At 40.5% G+C, this 20,972-nt stretch overlaps 1 protein-coding gene across 3 annotated transcripts in view; it reads left to right on the top strand.

Annotated features, from left to right (window-relative positions):
- EBF2 (EBF transcription factor 2) overlaps positions 1–20,972 on the top strand; it is a 223,231-nt gene that overhangs the window by 188,870 nt on the left and 13,389 nt on the right. For all 3 annotated transcript variants that reach the window (XM_081516491.1, XM_081516501.1, XM_081516510.1), the window contains 4 exons: positions 8,289–8,377; positions 10,310–10,375; positions 11,015–11,192; positions 13,436–13,621. In XM_081516491.1, coding sequence (XP_081372617.1) covers positions 8,289–8,377; positions 10,310–10,375; positions 11,015–11,192; positions 13,436–13,621 — 519 coding nt within the window. The remainder of the gene's footprint in view (positions 1–8,288; positions 8,378–10,309; positions 10,376–11,014; positions 11,193–13,435; positions 13,622–20,972) is intronic.

Here is a 20,972-nt window from a genome sequence, read left to right as displayed (position 1 = left end):
GGGGATTTGACCTTTTACCTTAATGTTAATGTTACCAAAGAAAGACGTAGATAAATAGAGCCTATAGATCGAAGCCTATTTTTAATTTACTCTGTTTTTGCCTTGCCAGCTTTTCTCTGTGTCCCTCTCAGCCAAGAGGTTGGCAGGACTTCACACCACCCCCGCACTCCATGTGGTAGCAGAGGCTGTAAATTCACACTGATGATGGCGGTTAATGATCTGTTGGCCCTTAGAGACAGTCTTGGGTCTGGTCTCGGGCACCTCATTAGCTAATTGAGGTTTACTTGGCTCACATCAGGCCTGAAAAGTCAGAGAACACCCAGGGAGGTGGGGAGCAGGGAGAGCTGGGACTCAAGGTGAGGCTGAAGTGATAGGATGCAAAAAAGCTGGTCCAATGGGAAGTGAGTTTGGACCCAGAGTGAAAACTGTTCAATGCAACCCTGATTTTTTTAAAGATGTGGACCATTTTTAAAGTCTTTATCGAATTTTTTACAATATTGTTTCTGTCTTATATTTTGGATTTTTGGCCCAGAGGCATGTGGGATCTTAGTTCTCTGACCAGGGATCGAACCCACACCCCCTGCATTGGAAGGCATGGTCTTAACCACTGGACCACCAGGGAGGTTCCCAACCCTGAGGTTTTGAAGGCTGAACTCTTGAGGGATTGACTGATTTTTCTTTCTTACACTTCGGTGTTGACTAAACAGTTTGGGCTCCATGATTTTTACTTCAAAATTTCACTTAAGTGGCATGCTGTGTGTGTGCTCACGCACACATCCATGTGATTATTCCCTGTCCATATAGATATACACGACAGTGTATTTCACCATCTTTCTCATCTTAGATAAACACACAGAACACATCCACAGCATATGCCTAGGAAGTCTGGCTGCTGCTGCTGCTGCTGCTGCTAACTCGCTTCAGTCGTGTCCGACTCTGTGCGACCCCACAGACGGCAGCCTACCAGGCTTCCCCGTCCCTGGGATTCTCCAGGCAAGAACACTGGAGTGGGTTGCCATTTCCTTCTCCAATGTATGAAAGTGAAAAGTGAAAGTGAAGTCACTTAGTCATGTCCGACTCTTTGCGACCCCATGGAAATGCAGCCTACCAGGCTCCTGTGTCCGTGGGATTTTCCAGGCAACAGTACTGGAGTGGGGTGCCATCGCCTTCTCCGAGGAAGTCTGGCAGGGGCCTCCAGAAAACACTCAACATGAGAGACAGATGAGTTTGTCTATTTTGCTTCATCTGCTTAAAATGTGAATTGCTAATTCCATGTGGTCAGGAGCACCTGCTGTTTCTGATGTAGATGAGGAGCCTGGATGAGCAGGCAGATGAGATAAACCAGATATCACCCTGGTGTCCTGGTGGTTTTCATCAAACAGGGACAACAATGGGTACAACTGTGTGATAAAGTTTACGAAAGAGAGGGCTTCCCTGGTGGCTCAGTGGTAAAGAACTTGCCTGCCAATGCAGCAGATGCAGGTTCAATTCCTGGTCCAGGAGGATCCCACACACTTCGGGGCAACTAAGCCCGTGTGCCACAGCTACTGAGCCTTTGCTCTAGAGACCGGGAGCTGCAACTACCGAAGCCCTCACGCCCTCCAGCCCGTGCTCTGAAACAAGAGAAGTCACCACAATGAGAAGCCTGAGCACCTCAACTGGAGAGTAGCCCCCGCTCGTCACAACTAGAGAAAAGCCCATGCAGCAACGAAGACCCAACACAGCCAAAAATAAATAAATAAAGTTATATAAAAATAGAGTCTATGAAAGAGAAAGCATTCTGTGTGCTAATTAGAGCCCAGCTTTAGCAGATTACTCTGTGAGCAGCAGGAAGGACCTAGAAATAAGGATATTAGTGGCAGGCTGAGGATAGACATCTAGGGCTGGCAGGCAGAGGCTAGACCTCTAGGGCTCCACTGAGAGGGGGCGAGAATCTGGTAACAATGAAGATGGGAGGGAAGGGACAAGGACAGTCATGGAGACAGTGGGGACCTTGGTTGGGGGTGGCTAGATTCTCTATCTTATGTGTTATCCCCTTACTTTATGGTGAGCGTGGTGTAAGCATGTTATTGTTGTTAGCTGCTCAGTCATGTCTGACTCTTTGCGACCCCATGGACTGTAGCTCACCAGGTTACTCTGTCCATGGAATTCTCCAGGCAAGAACACTGGAGAGGGTTGCCATTCCCTTCTCTAGGGGATCTTCCCAACCCAGGGATGGAACTTGTGTCTCCTGTATTGGCAGGTGGATTCCTTACCACTAGCACCACCTTGGAGCTGCATTTAAAATAGGGATAAAATGCATGTCATAGGGTTGTAATGAGGATTAGATGAGCTAATATATGTAAAAGGCATTAGCATAATGCCTGTAACAGAGTAAGCCTTCAGTACATTCTAACAGCTATCATAACAATTTTCATTGTTGAATATTATAGCCACTAAAAATCCTATTATTAAAGAAAAAGTCTTCAGAAATTGCTGACATTATAGTGTTAAGTGGGGGAAAAAACAGTTTACGGAATGATTCCAATTACACCCACAGCTATTCTTACATGTGTTTCTGGGTAAGATGGTAATATGAGTGCGTTCGTCTGTGCTCAGTTGCTTCAGTCGTGTCTGACTCTTTTGCAACCCTATGGACTGTAGCCCGCCAGGCTCCTCTGTCCGTGGGATTCTCCAGGCAAGAAAACTGGAGTGGGTTGCCATGCCCTCCTCCAGGGGATCTTCTGGACCCAGTGATCAACCTGAGTCTCTTATGTCTCCTGCATTGGCAGGCAGGTTCTTTACCACTAGCGCCAGCTGGGAAGCCCCAGTAACATGAGTACAAGTGTTGAATTTGCCCCCATCCACAGATATGTGCAAGGATATTTTCAAGAAAGCATAAAAATAAGGGAGACTTGGTATTCCTGTGTGAAGCTAAACTGGTCTCATCACGATGCCAGAGATTCTGTGTCCCTGTGCTGATGTGTGCCGACGGGGTTGTGTTGGAGGATGTGACATTCTGCTCATGGGAACAGATGAGGCGAGCCAGGAAATCAGGGAGAACCCTGACAAAACCTCCCAGGTGCCTCCCTCAGAGTGAGGAGGACAAGTGACATAGCAAAAGCTTGACCTGGAATGCAAAGAGAATACTCAACAATTCTGTGTCCAGAGAAGGTGTCATTAATGTGTGAGGAAGACAGAAAGATATTCCCTTATTTCAAGGACCCTGACAGAATTCAATTCTTATTCCTACTAAAATAACCTGACTGCTGGAGAATTGGATCAGTCAAGAATGGAAAAGTTATGGTTCCACAGGACCACTGGTTAGCAGAAAAAGCAGCTAAACATACAGTATCTGAATTATTGTTAATACAAGGACACGGTTTAACAGAAATATGGAAATTAATGTCTAAAAGAGACAGATCATAGAAAATCTAGTAATAGGAATATTAGCTGAGGAGGATAAACCATCAACAAAAATGTAAAGGTAGACAGAATGAGGTGGGGGAATTAAAGGTAAGCAACATTTTGTATATGTGGAGGGGCTCCATAGACTCAAGCAATTAGGAAAAGCAAAATATTTTCAGAGAAAGTCAGAGGTACTATTCTAAATTAAAATAGAGTGTGCATCTTCCTAGTCACTAGAGAAAAAATATATATATTAAAAACCTATTAGACATACGAGGAGCATGTGGAAGGGTAAATTTATAGCAGCAATTATGTAGAAAAGATGTTAAATAATATGATCAAAAAGATACATTAAATAATACATTTAAAGCATTTCCCATGGAACACAGATGAGACTAATATGAATTCACAAAAATACTTAATAAATTCCAAAAGGCAGATATTCTGTACACCACCTTTTTGAATCCAGTGCAATTAATTAGAATAAATAATTAACAATTTAATACTCAATCACCTAGAAATTTTAGGATATTCTCTTTGGAACTAAAGGAAGACAAAATTAGAAATAGGACTGTTCAGAAAGTGTAACAAAGTTGGTGTCGGTGGTGGGGTTACCGTGTGGAGAGTCATAAATAGGAGATTAGAATTTTAAGCAAATACTATATTAAAATTTATGCTAAAACATTTAAAACCTTAATGAAATGCATGATTTCTTTTTTATAAATGATTTTATTTATTATATTTTGGTTTTGGCTGTGCTGGGTCTTCACTGCTGCACGGGCTTTTCTCTAGTTGCGGTGAGTGGGGGTTACTCTCTAGTTGCAGTGCACGGACTTCTCATTGCGATGGCTTCTCTTATTTCAGAGGATGGGCTCTAGGGCACACAGGCTTCAGTAACTGGCACAGGGGCTCAGCAGTTGCAGCTCCCAGGCTCCAGAGCACAGGCTCAATAGTTGTGGTGCACAGGCTTAGTTGCTTTGTGGCATGTGGGATCTTCCCAGATGAGGGATTGAACCTGTGCCTCTTGCACTGGCAGGTGGGTTCTTTACCACTGAGCCACCAGGGAAGCCTGAAATGCATGACTTTTAGACGGCTGATGGCTATGTGGTGTGAGTAGCATGAGGTTGCAGTATCTTGAATGGCAGGAGTCTATGGGCCATCCATGTGGATATTTCCAGCCAATACTTGGACAAATAAGGCTGAATCTTGGGCAAGTTACCTGAACTGCAGATAAAGATTTGTGACAGGATGTAGTTTGACATGGGAATCATGTGGGCACTCATGAGGTTGCTGAGGAAGAAGGTATAGGCAAGCAGAAGACTGCCTTGGCCACAAGAAACAGCAGCATTTCTTGTTGCTTTGGCAATAAGAAGCATCAGATGGACAGAGGAAGAGCAGCCCTCAAGGTAGGCTGAGATGGCATGACTAGAGGGGCAGGGGTAAAACAGGGCAATGTGCATTCAGGAAAGTCAGTGAGTAGACATATTGCCAGCAGAAGAGTGGTGTCAAATGCTAACTTGAGTTTAAGGTAAGAATGGAAAAGTTCCTCTTGGTTTGGCTAAGATGTTATTGGTGACTTTGAAAAGAACAATTTCACTGAGGTTCTTTCTAAATTTTAGTCAAGAGACACTACCCATGCTATATATATTTTATAGTACATAGGATAAAATATAGAAAGCTTCTCAATTTATTTTTCAAAGTGGGTATAAAATAAAAATAAATCAGAAGCCAGCAACACCATGTACAGTATCCCAGTTATTAATATGGGCACACAAATCCCAGCAATAATAACAGTAACAGATGCTTGCTGAGGGCTCAGAATGTGCCAGGTGGCATTTTCAGTGATGTAATTGATTTCATCCCCACACCAGCAATCATAAGAAAATATTAATGAATTGCATTCAGAAATATACTAAGCAAATTATATACTGCATCCATGAGTTGATATTTAATTGTGAAATACTGAGAAATATATTCTAAAATACAATTTAAATTGGTCTAGGAACGAACTATAGAAATGATCCCTGAAAGTATAGGAAGAAAATTTCATGATTGTAATTTTCTAAAATTCTAAGAATTTCTGATAAAAGCCCTTATCAAAGCATGATAACTAAAGTGAAAATGTTAGTCACTTGGTCATGTCCAACTCTTTGCAACTTCATGGACTATAGCTTGTCAGGCTCCTCTTGTATATGGAATTCTCCAGGCAAGAATACTGGAGTGGGTAGCCATTCCCTTCTCTAGGGGATCTTCCCAACTCAGGGACTGAACCCAGTTCTCCTGCATTGCAGGCAGATTCTTTACTGTCTGAGCCACCAGGGAAACCCATGATATATAATATTTATAAATAAATTTAAAAAATTATAACTAATATATATCTCAAATAGCGAATATCACATTTGGTATGGAAGTGTGTCATTTCCATTTAAAGGGGACAAAAAGCAAGAATATCCACTATCATCCTTTTTTCAGATACTTTTTGGGAAGTTTCAGCCATTACAAGGATGAGATTAAGAGAACTAAATGGAATTAATATACTTATCAAAAGAAGACAAGCTGATCATGAAGTGTAGATGCTCTGAATGTTCAAGCCTAAGAATAAATAGGAAAAAAATACATCTGTCAGGGGTTCCTATTGGTTAAGATCTTTTATTGCAAAGAACTGTACTGGGAACATGATATACACTGTTTCATTTAATTTTGACAGCAAACCCATGAGCTAGATTTTAAACAGAAGCTCACAGAAATTAATGGTAGAGCTGGATTCAAACCCAAGATCCACTTGACTCTAAAGCTGATTCTCTTAATGAGTATACCGTATATGCCACACACTACCCTCACACACACTGCCTGTGCAGACACATAAAAACCCAAGTTTTTCTAGGTGCTAGTAAAACTCGTAGAAAATGTGATGAGGGAGTAATCATATTCACAATAAAATCGACAGATGATGAAATACATAGCAAAAAAAAAAAAAGTACTACCTAAATAGTGACCAGTACACATTTTACTGGTAGACCTAAAGATTTCATATATTTATAGGTATGTATATGCAAACACCCCCTGACCCATGTGTGTGTGTATTTGCCAGATCTTGGAGCTGGGATTGTCTTTTACCTATAATACCTAAGAACAAATTTGGATATGTTATTGTAACATGGTGATAGAATGTTAAAAATATTAATAGGTAAAGTGTTTTTACAAGTTAAAAAAGGCCTATTTCTCAAAAGAAAAGAGTGCAGAAAGTATTAATAAGCAGCTTATAAAAGAAGAAATCGAAATGTTCAGCAAGTATAAGAAAAAACACTTCAATCTCACTGATGAATAAAGAAATAAGTTAAAATGACCACATGCCCTGCTGGAGAGAGTGTAAATTTATATATTCTTCTAAGGAGTGACTTGACAGTATGTGTAAAAGGCCTTAAATATGAATCATAATTTTTGGTCAAGTAATTCTGGTTCTTGGAATTTTCCAATTGAAATAGTTAGAGTTATGCACAAAGGATAATTATTGCTCTGATTTTTATAATAGTGAGAAATTAGGACCATGTTAAATACCAAACATTAGGAAGCTATTTAAATAAATTACAGACCATGTCATGGAAAAAATATGCAGGAATTTAAAATAATGTTATAAAAGAATATTTAATAACCTGGGGAAAAGTTTGATATATTGTTAAATGAATAAAAAGTAGGTTATGTAACTGTGAATAGTATGTCTCTGAATAATTTTTAGTATGTGTGTGTGTTTACATCTTGGAGGATATATACAAAAGTGTTAACCCAGATTGTCTCTAAAATGATGAGATTATGGATGATTTTATTTTTCCTTGTATACTTAAAAATTTTAATAATTTCTTTAAATAAAAGTGTTGCTTTGAGGATTCAAATAATAGCAACACATATTCATAAAACATATATGCAAAAAGGAAGATTAAAAAGAAAATACACCCTCCTGTGTTTACTGCTGCCTAATGGGAGTGCAGGTGATTATTATTTTACCCTTTGTATCTTTTTCCTTTACTTTGATCATGTATTAATTTTAAAACCATAAAATTTAAGCAACCAAACTTTTAAAAAGTAAAGGAAGAGAGGAAGAAAGACAAAGGATAAAGGAATCAATCCCCTCAAACTCTTTAGCATAGTAGAAGTGCTGAAATAAGTCCTTCATTCATTCATTCACTCCCTCACTCATTTCACAATTGCTGATGGTAAGTGCCAATTATGTGCCAGGCACTGTCTTTAACAGTGAGAACACAAGGGCAAAATAAGTGTGAGTTCTGCACTTATGGAACTTGCAGTATCTGATGGAGCCTGACATGAAGTGAACGTATGTGTAACAAAATATAATGGAAAATCCTGGAATCATATTATGCATAAGAACAGAGTTTTGTAAACTCACAGAAGATTTATATATGCATAAATATAAATATTTAAGAGCATAATTAAGAAAAAGTGATATTTAGGAGAAGAATTACTAGATGGAGAAGACACTGGGGAAAAGGCAGGGAGGGAAGAAGGAGAAGGCTTGGAAAGGTATTAACACTTTATTGTCTTCAAAAGAAACTGGGATGGGATATGATTGATTGTGTAATGTTTCTGAGTAGTTGAAAGTGAGAAAAGAATGATAAGTGTGTGCACTGAAGGCAGAAATGATAAAGTAATTATAATAACCTTGACATTTGGAGACATCATTCTAATGACTAAATTACTATTAATTCTAAACTTATAAATGTGAATTAACCAATGTCAATAGCAAAAATCCTTAACTGGTTGAAACCACTGTGTCAGTTCTTAGAAAGATAATATCAGAACCTTTCTATTATCCATGGCAGACTTAATCAGATGCCTTGCTCTATAGCTAGTTTACATACTCAAGAAGAGGACTTTTGTTTTTTCAGCATTAAATGAACCCACCATAGACTATGGCTTTCAGAGACTGCAGAAGGTCATCCCAAGACATCCCGGAGATCCTGAGAGATTAGCTAAGGTAATACACTTTGGAAAATGACATGTGAAAACCTTCTTGTAAAATTTCAGTAAACTTAGATAAACCTAGAGACTTAGGTCTCTTTAAAATTAAATTAGGTATCCCTTGTCCAACATACAAACTTCCAGTTGTAAGATGAGTGATTTCTGGGGATCTAATGTACAGCATGATAACTATAGTTAATAATCCTGTATTGTATACTTGAATAGGTCTTAACAATTATCACCGCAAAATGAAAACAAAAAAGGTAATTACTGTGAAGGGAATGGAGGTGGTAACTAACATTATTGTAGTAATCATTTCACAATATACATGTAGCTCAAATCATCATGCTTTATAGCATCAACTTACACATGTTGTATGTCAATAATATCTCAAAAAAGCTGGGGGGAGTCAGTAAATAAAGGAGTATGTAATTTCTGGAGGTATATCGCTCTATAAATATTATAATATTACTATATAATGTTTTTCACAAGAAAAACTACATGTTCAATGCCCAATACAGTAACTCTCAGCTTGCTTGGGCTGTTGGGCCTGTAAGATGAGGCTAGCCAAATTGGGATGTACTATAAAACATGCACCAGATTGAACAGACTTAGTATGAAAAAAAAATAATACAATCTGTCTCATTAATTACATGTTGAAATGATAATATTTTGCATGTATTGAGTTAAATAAAATATATTATAATAAAAATTAAATTAGGCCTTGAAATTGGGCTAAGCTTGAGGTATAAGATGCTCATAAAATATCTACTAACTATGAAATATGTTATGATGAATCTCTGAGCAAATACAAAATCTGAAAATTTGGACCTGTGAGTATTCAACTTATAAAACACTGCCAACTTCATGAAAAATAAATAAATGAATAATTGTCTGAAAGTGTAAGTTCCCATCCCTGTGTATTTAAATGTAATTTTATTTACCCATAATTACAGGGACATATTAATCCACAATCAAGTATTCACTGAGGGCCCAGTACATACACAGATATTCTTGGAAGTGAAAAACACCCATATATTAATAAATTTCTATGAAATGTATCCCTTTTAAATGAACTTGCTCACAAAAATTCTATTGTAAATCTGGCCCATTATTTTCACTTTCTTTATTTAAAATCACATCAATTTATTAGGTATTGATTAATGAGAAATTATGAAGTTTCAACATTTACATTTGCCCTTTAAGCACAAACATTACAAAATACCATGTTATCTCTTCTGTAGTGAGTGAAATTCAAGTACTGCAGTTTCTGCTCCATTGCACCTTTATTTTCCTCTCAGAAAAGTCCCCAGCCCCCCCATTAAATTAGATGATATCTGGAAAGTAGGTTAATAGCAATTTAAAAGGCTGTTAAAAACAGGAGGTGGAAAAGACACAATGAGAGGAAAGGGATTACTGATTACTAATTCTCTCTAGTTAAAGTGAACAGGGGGAAATATTATTGAAAGAATTCATCTTTATTAGAGTAAAATTTTGCAGAAGGCATTGCCAATATCATTTCAGGACTCTGGACAACTCCTTGGCAAGCGGTTTAACTCAGGTCAATCAATCATTTTGGGAATATTGGTTAATTAGAATACCACATTTTTTTAATGGAATAGTCTGAAAGTAGTTTTTAATGGAACTCCCATGACATTACTAATGTTAACCGACTCCACCCTTAATCGGGTTGCTTTTTGTCTTGGTAGCCCAGCTATTTATGGAGCCTTTTCAGTGAGATGAATTTCATGCAGATACATATTTATAGAGGAGTTTATATGTGTAATTATTTATTTTCTACCTGTCAAAGTGAATAGAAGACATCTTGGCTAGTTACATATATTTTAGGGGGATACCTGGACTTTTGATTTTTATAGGTAATTTTCCTTTGTGTTGGCCAGTTGAGGTTTTACCTTTGCTGATATCCAGCTTTCTTTTCTTTTTCCAGGAAATGCTATTGAAAAGAGCTGCAGATCTGGTGGAGGCGCTCTATGGAACACCACACAATAACCAGGTTAGCAGTTCACATCTTACACTCTCTTGAGTTTGATTCTTTTCTTTTTTTTAATTGAAGTATACTGATCCCTGGGCTGGGAAGATCCCCTGGAAAAGGGAATGGCTACCTACTCCAGTATTCTTGCCTAGAGAATTCCATGGACAGAGGAGCCTGGAGGGTTACAGTCCATGGGGTTGCAAAGAGTCAGACACAACAGAGCAACTCACTTTTTTCACATAGTTTATATAGTTGATTAAGCCTAATTCCTCACTTGGTAGCTCGAATGGTAAAGAATCCACCTGCCAGTGCAGGAGACACAGGAGACATGGGTTCGATCCCTGGATGGGGAAGAGCCCCTAGAGGAGAGTGTGGCAACCCACTCCAGTATTCTTGCCTGGGAAATCCCTTGACAGAAGAGCCTGGTGGCTACAGTCCATGGGGTCAGAAAGAGTTAGACACAACTGAACACACACCTGCCAGCATGGTTGATTTACAATGTTGTGTTAGTTTTAAGTGTACAGAAAAGTGATTCAGTTATACACACATATATATATCTTTTTTCAGATTATTTTTCCTTCTAGGTTATTGCAAAATATTGAGTACAGTTTGACTCCTATTGCTCAATACAAACACTCACCTCCACCTGCCATTTTGTAGGACATCATTTTGAAGCGAGCTGCGGACATCGCTGAAGCCCTCTACAGTGTCCCCAGGAATCCCAGCCAGATCCCAGCTCTCTCCAGCTCCCCAGCTCACAGTGGCATGATGGGCATCAATTCATATGGCAGCCAGCTCGGTGTCAGCATCTCAGAGTCAACACAGGGAAACAATCAAGGTACTGCCTTTCTCAGACTCAAAATACAAACTTCTTATACATTTAAAAGATTGGCTCTGCTGGAGTTGAAAGAAGTGAAAGTTTGATTCTTTTGTCATGAAAAGAGTGTGTCCTACTCACAACCAGGCAAATCAGAATGATTGCCTGAAGGAAACCCAGAAAAAATGCTCCATCAAAGTGATTCAAAGTACCAGAGAGGGTGCAACTCTCTCTCTGAGCTCGCCTGTGTATCTATCCATACTTGTTTTCCTCCTAATAAACACTTTACTGTCTCACTACTCAAAAAAAAAAAAAAAAAAATGTGTCCCAGATAAGCAATGCAGTCATTGGATTATCTCAACATTAGATGTATTGTTAGATTTTCAGCTTTTGAAGTACCAGGTAGAATCCTTCAATGGAAATATTTAAGGATACGATGAAGTATTATGAATTTAGAAGAGTTTAGGCTTACTGCAACCAGATGCACAGGTATTATTTGAATAAAATGTACACTTCTGCTATTGTAATCATCAAAGTGAATAATGGAAAGAACCAGAGTTATTCCCATTATTGTTAACTGCACCCAAATTACTAGTACCAAGGGTGGATGGCTTAGATTTGTTTGGTAACCTCTGTTTGTATATTATATGAATATATACAAATGTATGCAAATATATGGGAAACTCAGGTGGCTCAGTGGTAAAGAATCCGCCTGCCAATGTAAGAGATGTAGGAGATGAAGGTTCGACCCCTGGGTTGGGAAAGATCCCCTCGAGGAGGAAATGGCAACCCAATCCAGTATTTTTGCCTGGGAAATTCTATGGACAAAGAAGCCTGGCAGCTTCAGTCCACGGGGTCACAAAGTGTCGGACACAACTTAGCGGCTGAGCGCACACATACACATACATACAAATACGTATAGAAAACAACACAGCTAGCTGTGCTTTCATATGTAAAGCATATTGTGTAAAGATTTTTGTCACTGAGATTGATTTCATTAAGGTGCTACATTTACCATAAGTCATTTTTTAAAAGGAGTAAATGTTTCTGCTGATATCCCTAGCCTTGGGATCATTTTATTTCTAATTTTATTCATCCATTACAAGGGAATTCCTCACTCTCATGCCTAGGGCAAGTTCTTCTTACAGAAATGTGGGTGGGACATTATTATCTTTTGTCCCCCCAAATTTGGGTCATTTCTTTAATACCTTTAGAGACAGTTATCCAACGTAGGTTAGTTCAGGCTAGATTAGGTGATGTCTCTGCTGGGGTTTCAGAAATATGGGGAGAAGCAATTCCACTTATGGACTGGCTCTCCCTTGCATTCCATTGCTGATGCTTCCAAGTCTTTGGTCAAAGGATAGCCCATTTAAATAAACTTGTCAATGCATTTTGAATGAAAACACTCCCCACCTCACCCAAAAGGGCATGGTAACAACTTCAAACTTCTATAGCTGTGATCAGTAGAATGCTAGCGGCCCTTGCGATGTTACTAGAATGCCTTTTCCTTACCAGACCCAGAAAAGATGCTCTGGTGTGTGAAATTTGGGAAACACTAGGTTAGCAAAGTTAAACCAGTTTATTTATTCTCTGTTGTTGCTCAGTCGCTAAGTCATAGCCGACTCTTTGCAACCCCATGGACTGCAGCACAACAGGCTCTTCTATTCTTCACCATCTCCTGGAGTTTGCTCAAATTCATGTCCATTGAGTCGGTGATGCTATCTAACCATCTCATCTCTCCTGCCCCCATCTCCTTTTGCCTTCAGTCTTTCCAAGCATCAGAGTCTTTTCCAATGAGTCAGCTCTTCGCATCAGGTGGCCAAATTATTGGAGCTTCAGCATCATGTATGAATCTTCAGTGAATGGCCACAGTATGCACCATCTGCCAAGCTTCATTTGACAAGAGAATGCTTTTCTTAGTGACACCCATCAGTATCTCAGAGGGCTTTAGTGTTACATGAAATATGATTTGGGAGATGTCACTGCACACTGCCCCTTAGTCAACCACTCCTTAGTGTGAGTTGGAGATGTTGACTGCAAATGGGAAAGAGGAGGAAGGTTTTGTGCAGAATGGGGAAGAGATAGGAAGGTATGAAAAGTTGGAAGACAAAATGCAGACTTCCCTCTACAGCCCACAGTCAGCCTGGTGGAACTCTACAGACTGGAAGCTTTGCGCACCTATGCCGCCATATTGGTCTCTGCTGTTTGTGCGAGTGCACCTGCGCATACAGGCTCATTTATCTGACCTTTTCTTTGTCGTCCAGGATACATCCGCAACACGAGCAGCATCTCTCCGCGGGGCTACTCTTCCAGCTCCACCCCCCAGCAGTCTAACTACAGCACCTCCAGTAACAGCATGAATGGCTACAGCAACGTCCCCATGGCCAACCTGGGTGTTCCAGGGTCCCCGGGATTTCTCAACGGCTCCCCCACCGGCTCCCCTTATGGAAGTAAGTGCCTCGTTCCTCAAGCCAGCTCTCCCTGCCTCTCTGTCCCTGGGTTTTACTGTCTAGCCTCTTGAGAGAGAGTAGCATATCTACATTTTAGACTCACGGAGGAGTGGTCCCATTTCCTGATGAAACATCCTTCCTGCCATTTGTCCTTCTCCTTTAGTGGACTTGGGCTTATTGGTTTGTGCTGGACTTGGGCTTATTGGTTTTATTGAAGTGACTTGCGCTAAATCGCTTCAGTAATATCTGAGTCTTTGTGATCCCATGGGCTGTAGCCCAGCAGGCTCCTCTGTCCATGGGATTCTCTAGGCAAGAATACTAGAGTGGGTTGCCATGCCCTCTTCCAGAGGATCTTCCCAACCCAAGGATCGAACCTGCGTCTCCTGCATTGGCAGAGGGTTCTTTACCACTAGCACAGCTTACTCAAAGCCTTTCAAGAGAAAGAAAAGGAGTGAAACTATTTATTCCATTTTTACAGAGAACCAGTAGATGTGATTTGTGTGGGTAGGAACGAGGAATTAAGACTCCATTTCAGTTAACATACTGTATACTTTTAAAAAATTTATTTGGCCGTGCCAGGTCTTAGTTGTGGCACACAAGATCTTCAGTTCCCTGACCACGGATCACTGAGCCTGGGCCCTCTCCATTGGGACCGTGGAGTCTTAGCCCCTGGACCACTAGGAAAGTCCTTCTGTATACTCTTCATTAGGCACTTTCAAATATAGTGTTTTATTTAATCTTCACAAGAGCTCTCTGAGGTCAGTATTACCTTCTTGTCATCGGCAAGGAAGATAAGGTATCCAGCAGTTAACTCAATTATCCAAGATCACACAGCTAGGATACAGCAGGGCAAGAATCTGGACAGGGCAGATAGCTCCAGTTTTTCTGTATAACACATCATCTCCCTTCTCACTTTGTTACATGGCTCTTACCTCCCTTATGTACCTCCAGAGAGATGGAACTTGACTGCTGGTGACTGTGTAATATATGGGGGCAGAAGCTCTTAGTCCTAATCTGTGGGTTAACTGCAAGCTAGATGTTCTGTGTGCATGCTAAGTTGCTTCACTCGTGTCCAACTCTTGGTGACCCCATGGACTGGAGCCCACCAGGCTTCTCTGTCTGTGGGATTCTCCAGGCAAGAATACTGGAGTGGGTTGCCATGCTCTCCCTCTAGGGGATCTTCCTGACTCAGGGATCGAACTTGTAGTTTTTACATCTCCTGCATTGGCAGGCGGGTTCTTTACTACTAGTGCCACCTGGGAAGCCTAAGATGTTCTAGGAAGTTATGAAAACTCATTTGCATGGCACTGGGGGCCAAGCTGGGACCTTGTAGAATGGTCTCAGGAGGCTGAGAGAAGATGCTTTTCATAGACCACATAAGGACCACTTCAGGGCAGAGGATAAGCCATCCTGTAGAGTCTGAAGTTTGAGTGGCGTGTCCGTGAAATGCCACACCTGATTGCAAGGCTCTGCTGGGAGTCCTCTGTTCGCCCAGAGTGGTTCCTTCATGCCAGGAACAAGGGCGAGTCAAGGCCGTTTCTAGGGGAACAAGGGCGAGTCAAGGCCTTTTCTAGTGCAGCTCGGGAAATAACGTGCTCAGGTCTGGAGACCGCCACTCTCAGTTTTTGGGCATCTGGTTCCCTGAGGACACTCACCCAAGAGGTATTTCTGGATTATCTGTTTGATTAATTACACTCAACACTCTGCTCTGTGTGGTGAAGCTACAGTAACAAGTCACAGAGGTAGAAGAGGTTGGTTCTTCCAGGACAAGGAAACTCTTGTTATTGCAGATGTTACTGAAAGACTGTGTGGGGGGTCTGGCTGCTCACCGCTCAGAAGCCGATAAACAGGCCAGGTGGAAAGGAAAATTTGCTTTGTTTCAGATGCCGGCAACCGGGTGGGGTGGGGGGAGGGTGGCACATGTCTGTCCAAAGGCTGACTCCACCACCCCTCCTCCCACTGACAGGCATTGGGTCAAGAGCTTTTATAGACACAACGTGGGCGGGGTGGGGGGCAGGACTAAGCCTAGAAACAGTAGTCAGCTCTGACAAGTCATCTTCAGACTGGTCATTGGTGGTCTGACTAGCATCATCTCGATTGTTTCAGGTACAGTTAATCTTTAGTTCTAGGGTCCATTTGTTTCCATTTCTCTGTGGCCAGTTCTCAGAATTGCAGCAGCTCATGTCCTGGGTACAGTCTGGTCATCATGTAGTAAACTTCTCCACCTGGTGTTTCAGTATCTATAAGACAGCTCACAGGATATGACTCAGAATATTATCTATGGCCCTTGAGAAAGAACTGAAAGTCCTTGACTATGCTTAATGACTACATTATTATTATTTAGTGTCCTCTATTTTCCTTTGTTTCCACATTTCTCTGATTAAACTTATTCTTTTACTAAAGTTTTTCATAGACAAAAAGGCAGGCAGAGGACATGGAGTGGAAAGGGCTGTTTCACAAAGACATGCGTTCTGCGTTGTGACCTGTCATATGGTCCAGGTCAATTAGATCAGAGGGACTGAGGAAAACAAATGGTTGTTTCCTTCATTTATTTCCTTACTTGTTTTTACCTTCTCTTGTTCCAAAAATGTATGGGGGGAATATTAATAGTCATATGAGCAGTATGAAAGTATAAAATGGAAACTATAAGAAACAGATAAAAGAAAAAAACATGGATAGGAAAATTAGATGAATCCAAGGGTTAGTGTGGATGCCTTTGGGTCTGTTCAAGGGAGTCATTAACTTGGTTCAGAGGCTTACAACAGCAGTCCCCAACCTTTTTGGCACTAGGGACCAGTTTCGTGGAAGACAATTTTTCCATGGATTGGGGGGCAGGGAATGGTTTCAGGATGATCCAAGCACATTATACTTATTGTGCACTTTATTTCTATCTTGCAGCAATCTCAGGATATTTCACTTTGACTTTAGGGTTAGGGTTCACACTCCTATGAGAGTCTAATGCCGCTGCTGATCTGACAGCAGGCAGAGCTCAGGTGGTAAGGCGAGCGATGGGGAGCAGTTGTAAATACAGAGAAGCTTTGGTCCCTTGCTGTTGCTCATCTCCTGCTGTGCAGACTGGTTCCTAACAGGCCATGGACCAGTACTGGTCCTGGGGATTGGGGACGCCTGGCTTACAAGATGGTAAAGCAAAGAGAGAAACACTATTTGTTATAAAATTCTACGTCCACACATTAGTAGTAATAGTAGTAGTCAAAGCTCAGGAGAAACTTGATTTTTCAGTGGCTGAGACCTTGGAGAGATTCTCCCATGCATCCATGTGGAGAGCAGACCCACCCCATGTGCAGAAGGGACCACATCTTAATAGCCCCTACAAGGGATGCAAGGGCAGAAGAGCCACTGTGTAAATAACGTCCCATGATAATGGTCACAACAGTACAAGTAATTTACAATTACATTCAACCTTACAGCCTAACAAGCATGCTCACACATGAGTCCAATCAGATCTTCACAATAACCTTATGAAAGGGGCTTCCCAGGTGGTGCTAGTGGTAAAGAATCCACCTGCAATGCAGGAGATGCAAGAGACATGGGTTTGATCCCTGGGTTGGGAAGATCCCCTGGCGGAGGACATGGGAACCCACTCCAGTATTCTTAACTGGAGAATCCCAAGGACAATGGAGCCTAGCGGGCTACAGTCCATAGGGTCGCAAAGAGTCATACACAACTGAAGTGACTGAGCATGGACACATGGATATAATAATTTATTATGTGTATATAATTAACATATTTATATAATTATATTCACTAATATAATTTATTTTACTAGTATCATCATTTTCCTATCTAAGATATGAAGGTTCCTAACTGACTTACTCAAGGGCTCATGGCCAATAAACAGTAAAAAATGGGGATAGAACATGTGTCGTCAGATCCAGGATATCATGTTTTTAAATTATTCAATCATATTAAGGATATTTCATGTATTTATAGCATAATATTGGGCTGAGCCATAGGAATCTCTCTCTTTTTGATGGCCCAAAATGTGCAATTTCATTATGTTCATACATTTATGAATAAAATGTGTGTGTTAGATTGAACTATGTGAAACTGTAATTTTTGTAGATCAAAAATAGTTAATATAGGGACTTTCCTAGTGGCCCAGGGTTAAGACTGCGTGCTCCCTATGCAGGGATCATGGGTTCAATCCCTGGCCAGGGAACTAAGATCCCACATGCAGCATGGCATGGGCAAAAAAGAAAAAAGGTTAATATAACAATGTAGGGTTAAGTGTGGTGATGAGGGAGGGAGAGAGAGGAAAGTAAGACAGGAAGGGGTGGGTGGGGTATGGATGGACAGAGAGAGAGAGATAGAGTGAATGGATGAATAAAATTGCCCATCAGATGTTGATGGTATGATGTTTCTTACTAGATAATTCACTCAATAGGAAGGGACCCTTCCCATCCCAGCCAGTGACAACTTCGTCCACTGTCCTTTCTTGATCACTCAATCCCACTGCTACAAGAAAACGGTAACACCCCAAGTCTTCAAATCACCCATTAAAACAAGAGAGCATCCACAAATAGAAAGAGGAAGGCGCCCTGCCCAGAGGGAGGGAAACACATTAGATAAGGTCCTCTTTTATTTCCTACTGGGTCTGTGAGACCCCTTTCACCTTCCTTTTTTGAGGGAAGGTCTGAAGGAATTGCAGACTTGGAATGGGATTCCAAACAGTGCATTCTATTACAATAAAATTCCATTCTTCGAAAAAACCGAATACCCAATGGAGTCCATTGCAATAGCACATGACCTGTATTTCTACCCACCTAAGTCTCAAATTCTCTGGGAAATACAAAAAAGAAAATAAAAGACTCAGGGGATACCATTTCATCAGTTCAGTTGCTTGTGTCTGAAAATACCCTTCTCTGATTTTTCATTTTATTTTTTAAACTAGTCTGATGTGGCCAGGGCATGCCATGGAGCAATCACTTACCAGAGACGTTAAAAAAGAAATAAAGTCAAGCCTCTTGGTCAAGTTGACTTGCTTTTGCGGCCAACACAGCGTATCAAAACCCTGCATCTTCACTGCTTTTGCTCTCACACCACTTCAAAAATGGCCAAACAGATGTTTTTTCAATTTCACATACAAACTTCACTTCCTGGCGGTAGCGGTGTGTGCCAAGTTCCAGCTCAGTGCAAGTTTTTATGGCTGAATTCTAAACCCCTGACAATAGGGGGTTATAATGAAATGCTGACAGACCCCTTCACGCCAACAAATGCAATGGCTCGATGCAAAGAAGGATGTGTGCCCAGTGAGTTCCAGCTGGAACCGTGTGAGCCAATCAATCCTAAGAAGCAGAAAAGTGGTTTTTCCTGAATTCCCCATGTTCACAAGAGATTTCTGGGCCAGAAGCACTGGCCTTTCCTTTGGTCTCTATCCGCAGAGAGAGGTGTCCAGAGAAATTTTCAAGTGTGCGTGATCAACTTTCCTAAAACGGTACACACTGATGTCCCCAAAGATGTTCTACTCAACAAACTTGCAACTCTCAAGGGAACCACTTCTTCCAAAGTTGAATAGTTACCAAGCAGTGCCAAGTTTGACACAGGATCCATACAGACAGAATCCAACCTGTCCGCAGGGATTCTTTTTTTTAAAAATTTATTTATTTTTAATTGGAGGATAATTGCTTTACAATATTGTGTTGGTTTCTGCCATACATCAACATGAATCAGCCATAAGTATATACATGTCCCCCCCCACCTTGAACCTCCTCCCCAAGTCCCACCCCATCCCACCCCTCTAGGTCATCACAGAGCACCCAGTTTGAACTCCGCAGGGACTCTTACTTCACTTACATACATAGTCTTGGACTATGCCCCAGGCCTCAGGGTTTTCATATTTTCAAAAATAAATATCAAGACATTTTTTCTATTGTAGAGTATTAAATGATTATGTAGAACATTTAGAATACAGATGATGATAGTTTTTATTTTATTATTATTTAAAAATATTTATTCATTTATTTTTGCTGCATTGGGTCTGTGTTGCTGCTTGGGCTTTCTCTAGTTGTGATGAGCAGGGGCTACTCTCTAGTTGTGGTGCACAGACTTCTCATTGCAGTGACTTCTCTTGCTGTGGACCCTGGGCTCTAGAGTGCAGGCTGTAGTAATGGTGGCTCATGGGGCTTAGCTGCTCCAAGGCATGTGGGATCATAGCTCCTGGATCAGGGATCCAACCTGTGTCCCAAGCATTGGCTAGTGCATTCTTAACCACTTGACCACCAGGGAAGTCCTGACAATAGCTTTTAAAAGAAAGCATTACTCCTGCCATTAAAACAAAACAAACCAACCAACCAAACAACAAAAACACCTTGTTAATACTTCGGTGTGTTTCTATTGTCTTTTTCTTCAGAAAGGGGGAAAAAATAATATGACAAGGAGTTGAACATGACTTGGCAACTGAACAAAATGACAATTGTAACCTCATGACAGACGCTTTGAAAAGCATTTCTAGATAAAAAAGAGAACAAAATGACACACTTTATTTCTTTGCAGAGGTAACCAGTGGTAACTTTTAAAGTAAGCCTTGCAGTCATGGATAGATATATTTTGAAAACTGCAGCGTCTGCTCAGATGCACAGCTAATGGGCTTCTGCCATAAGATCAGTGAAAAAGAGAGTAGAAGAAAAATGACAAAATTCTCAAAGTCACAGATATGAAGCTAGGCTCCATAAAATTCATCAGTGATATAGACCTGTGTCCTAAGAATGGAAAACAGATATTAGGAGTGACGTTTACATTGCAAAGTTAACTACAATCAACAAGGTTTTCCCAGGAATTTGTAAATTTATTGGTGCTTTGCTTTTTTTGTAGCAGAAAGGTTAATGGGTAACCTTGCTTACAGGCAGTTAAGCCTTAGATCGAAGAGAAATGTTAATGGCAGGAAAGCTATTATGTCTATTGCTAAGGACTGTATTATTTTTTCCCAAAGAAATGAGATTTTTCCATTTGTTTCTTTTAACAGCTTTTACTGTTTTCTGCTACATCAAAAGTAATACACATTCATTATAGAAAATTTTGAAAATATGGATGAGTAAAAGAAAGAAATTCAAGAATTTTCACAATCCTGTCTGCTAGATAATGTTGTTAAAAATTTGGATGTGGGAATTCCCTGGTGGTCCAGTGGTTAGGACTCCAATCTCTCACTGCAGAGGGCCCAGGTTCAGTCCCTGATCATGGAACCAAGATCCAACAAGCCACATGGTGCAGCCAAAAAAAAAGAAAGAAAAATTGGATGCCTATCACATCTTATTACACTTTTGCTTTGTATGTTTTTTTAAAAAGTAAAAGTGGATTCATTGTCTATATTATTATGTATTCTGCTTTACTCATC

The sequence above is a fragment of the Giraffa tippelskirchi genome, chromosome 1 (genome assembly GCF_054371585.1).
Source record: "Giraffa tippelskirchi isolate mGirTip1 chromosome 1, T2T-mGirTip1v1.2.pri, whole genome shotgun sequence".
NCBI classification, from domain to species: Eukaryota; Metazoa; Chordata; class Mammalia; order Artiodactyla; family Giraffidae; genus Giraffa; species Giraffa tippelskirchi.
Note: the sequence above shows the minus strand (reverse complement) of the source record. Positions and strands in the feature narration are given on the sequence as shown.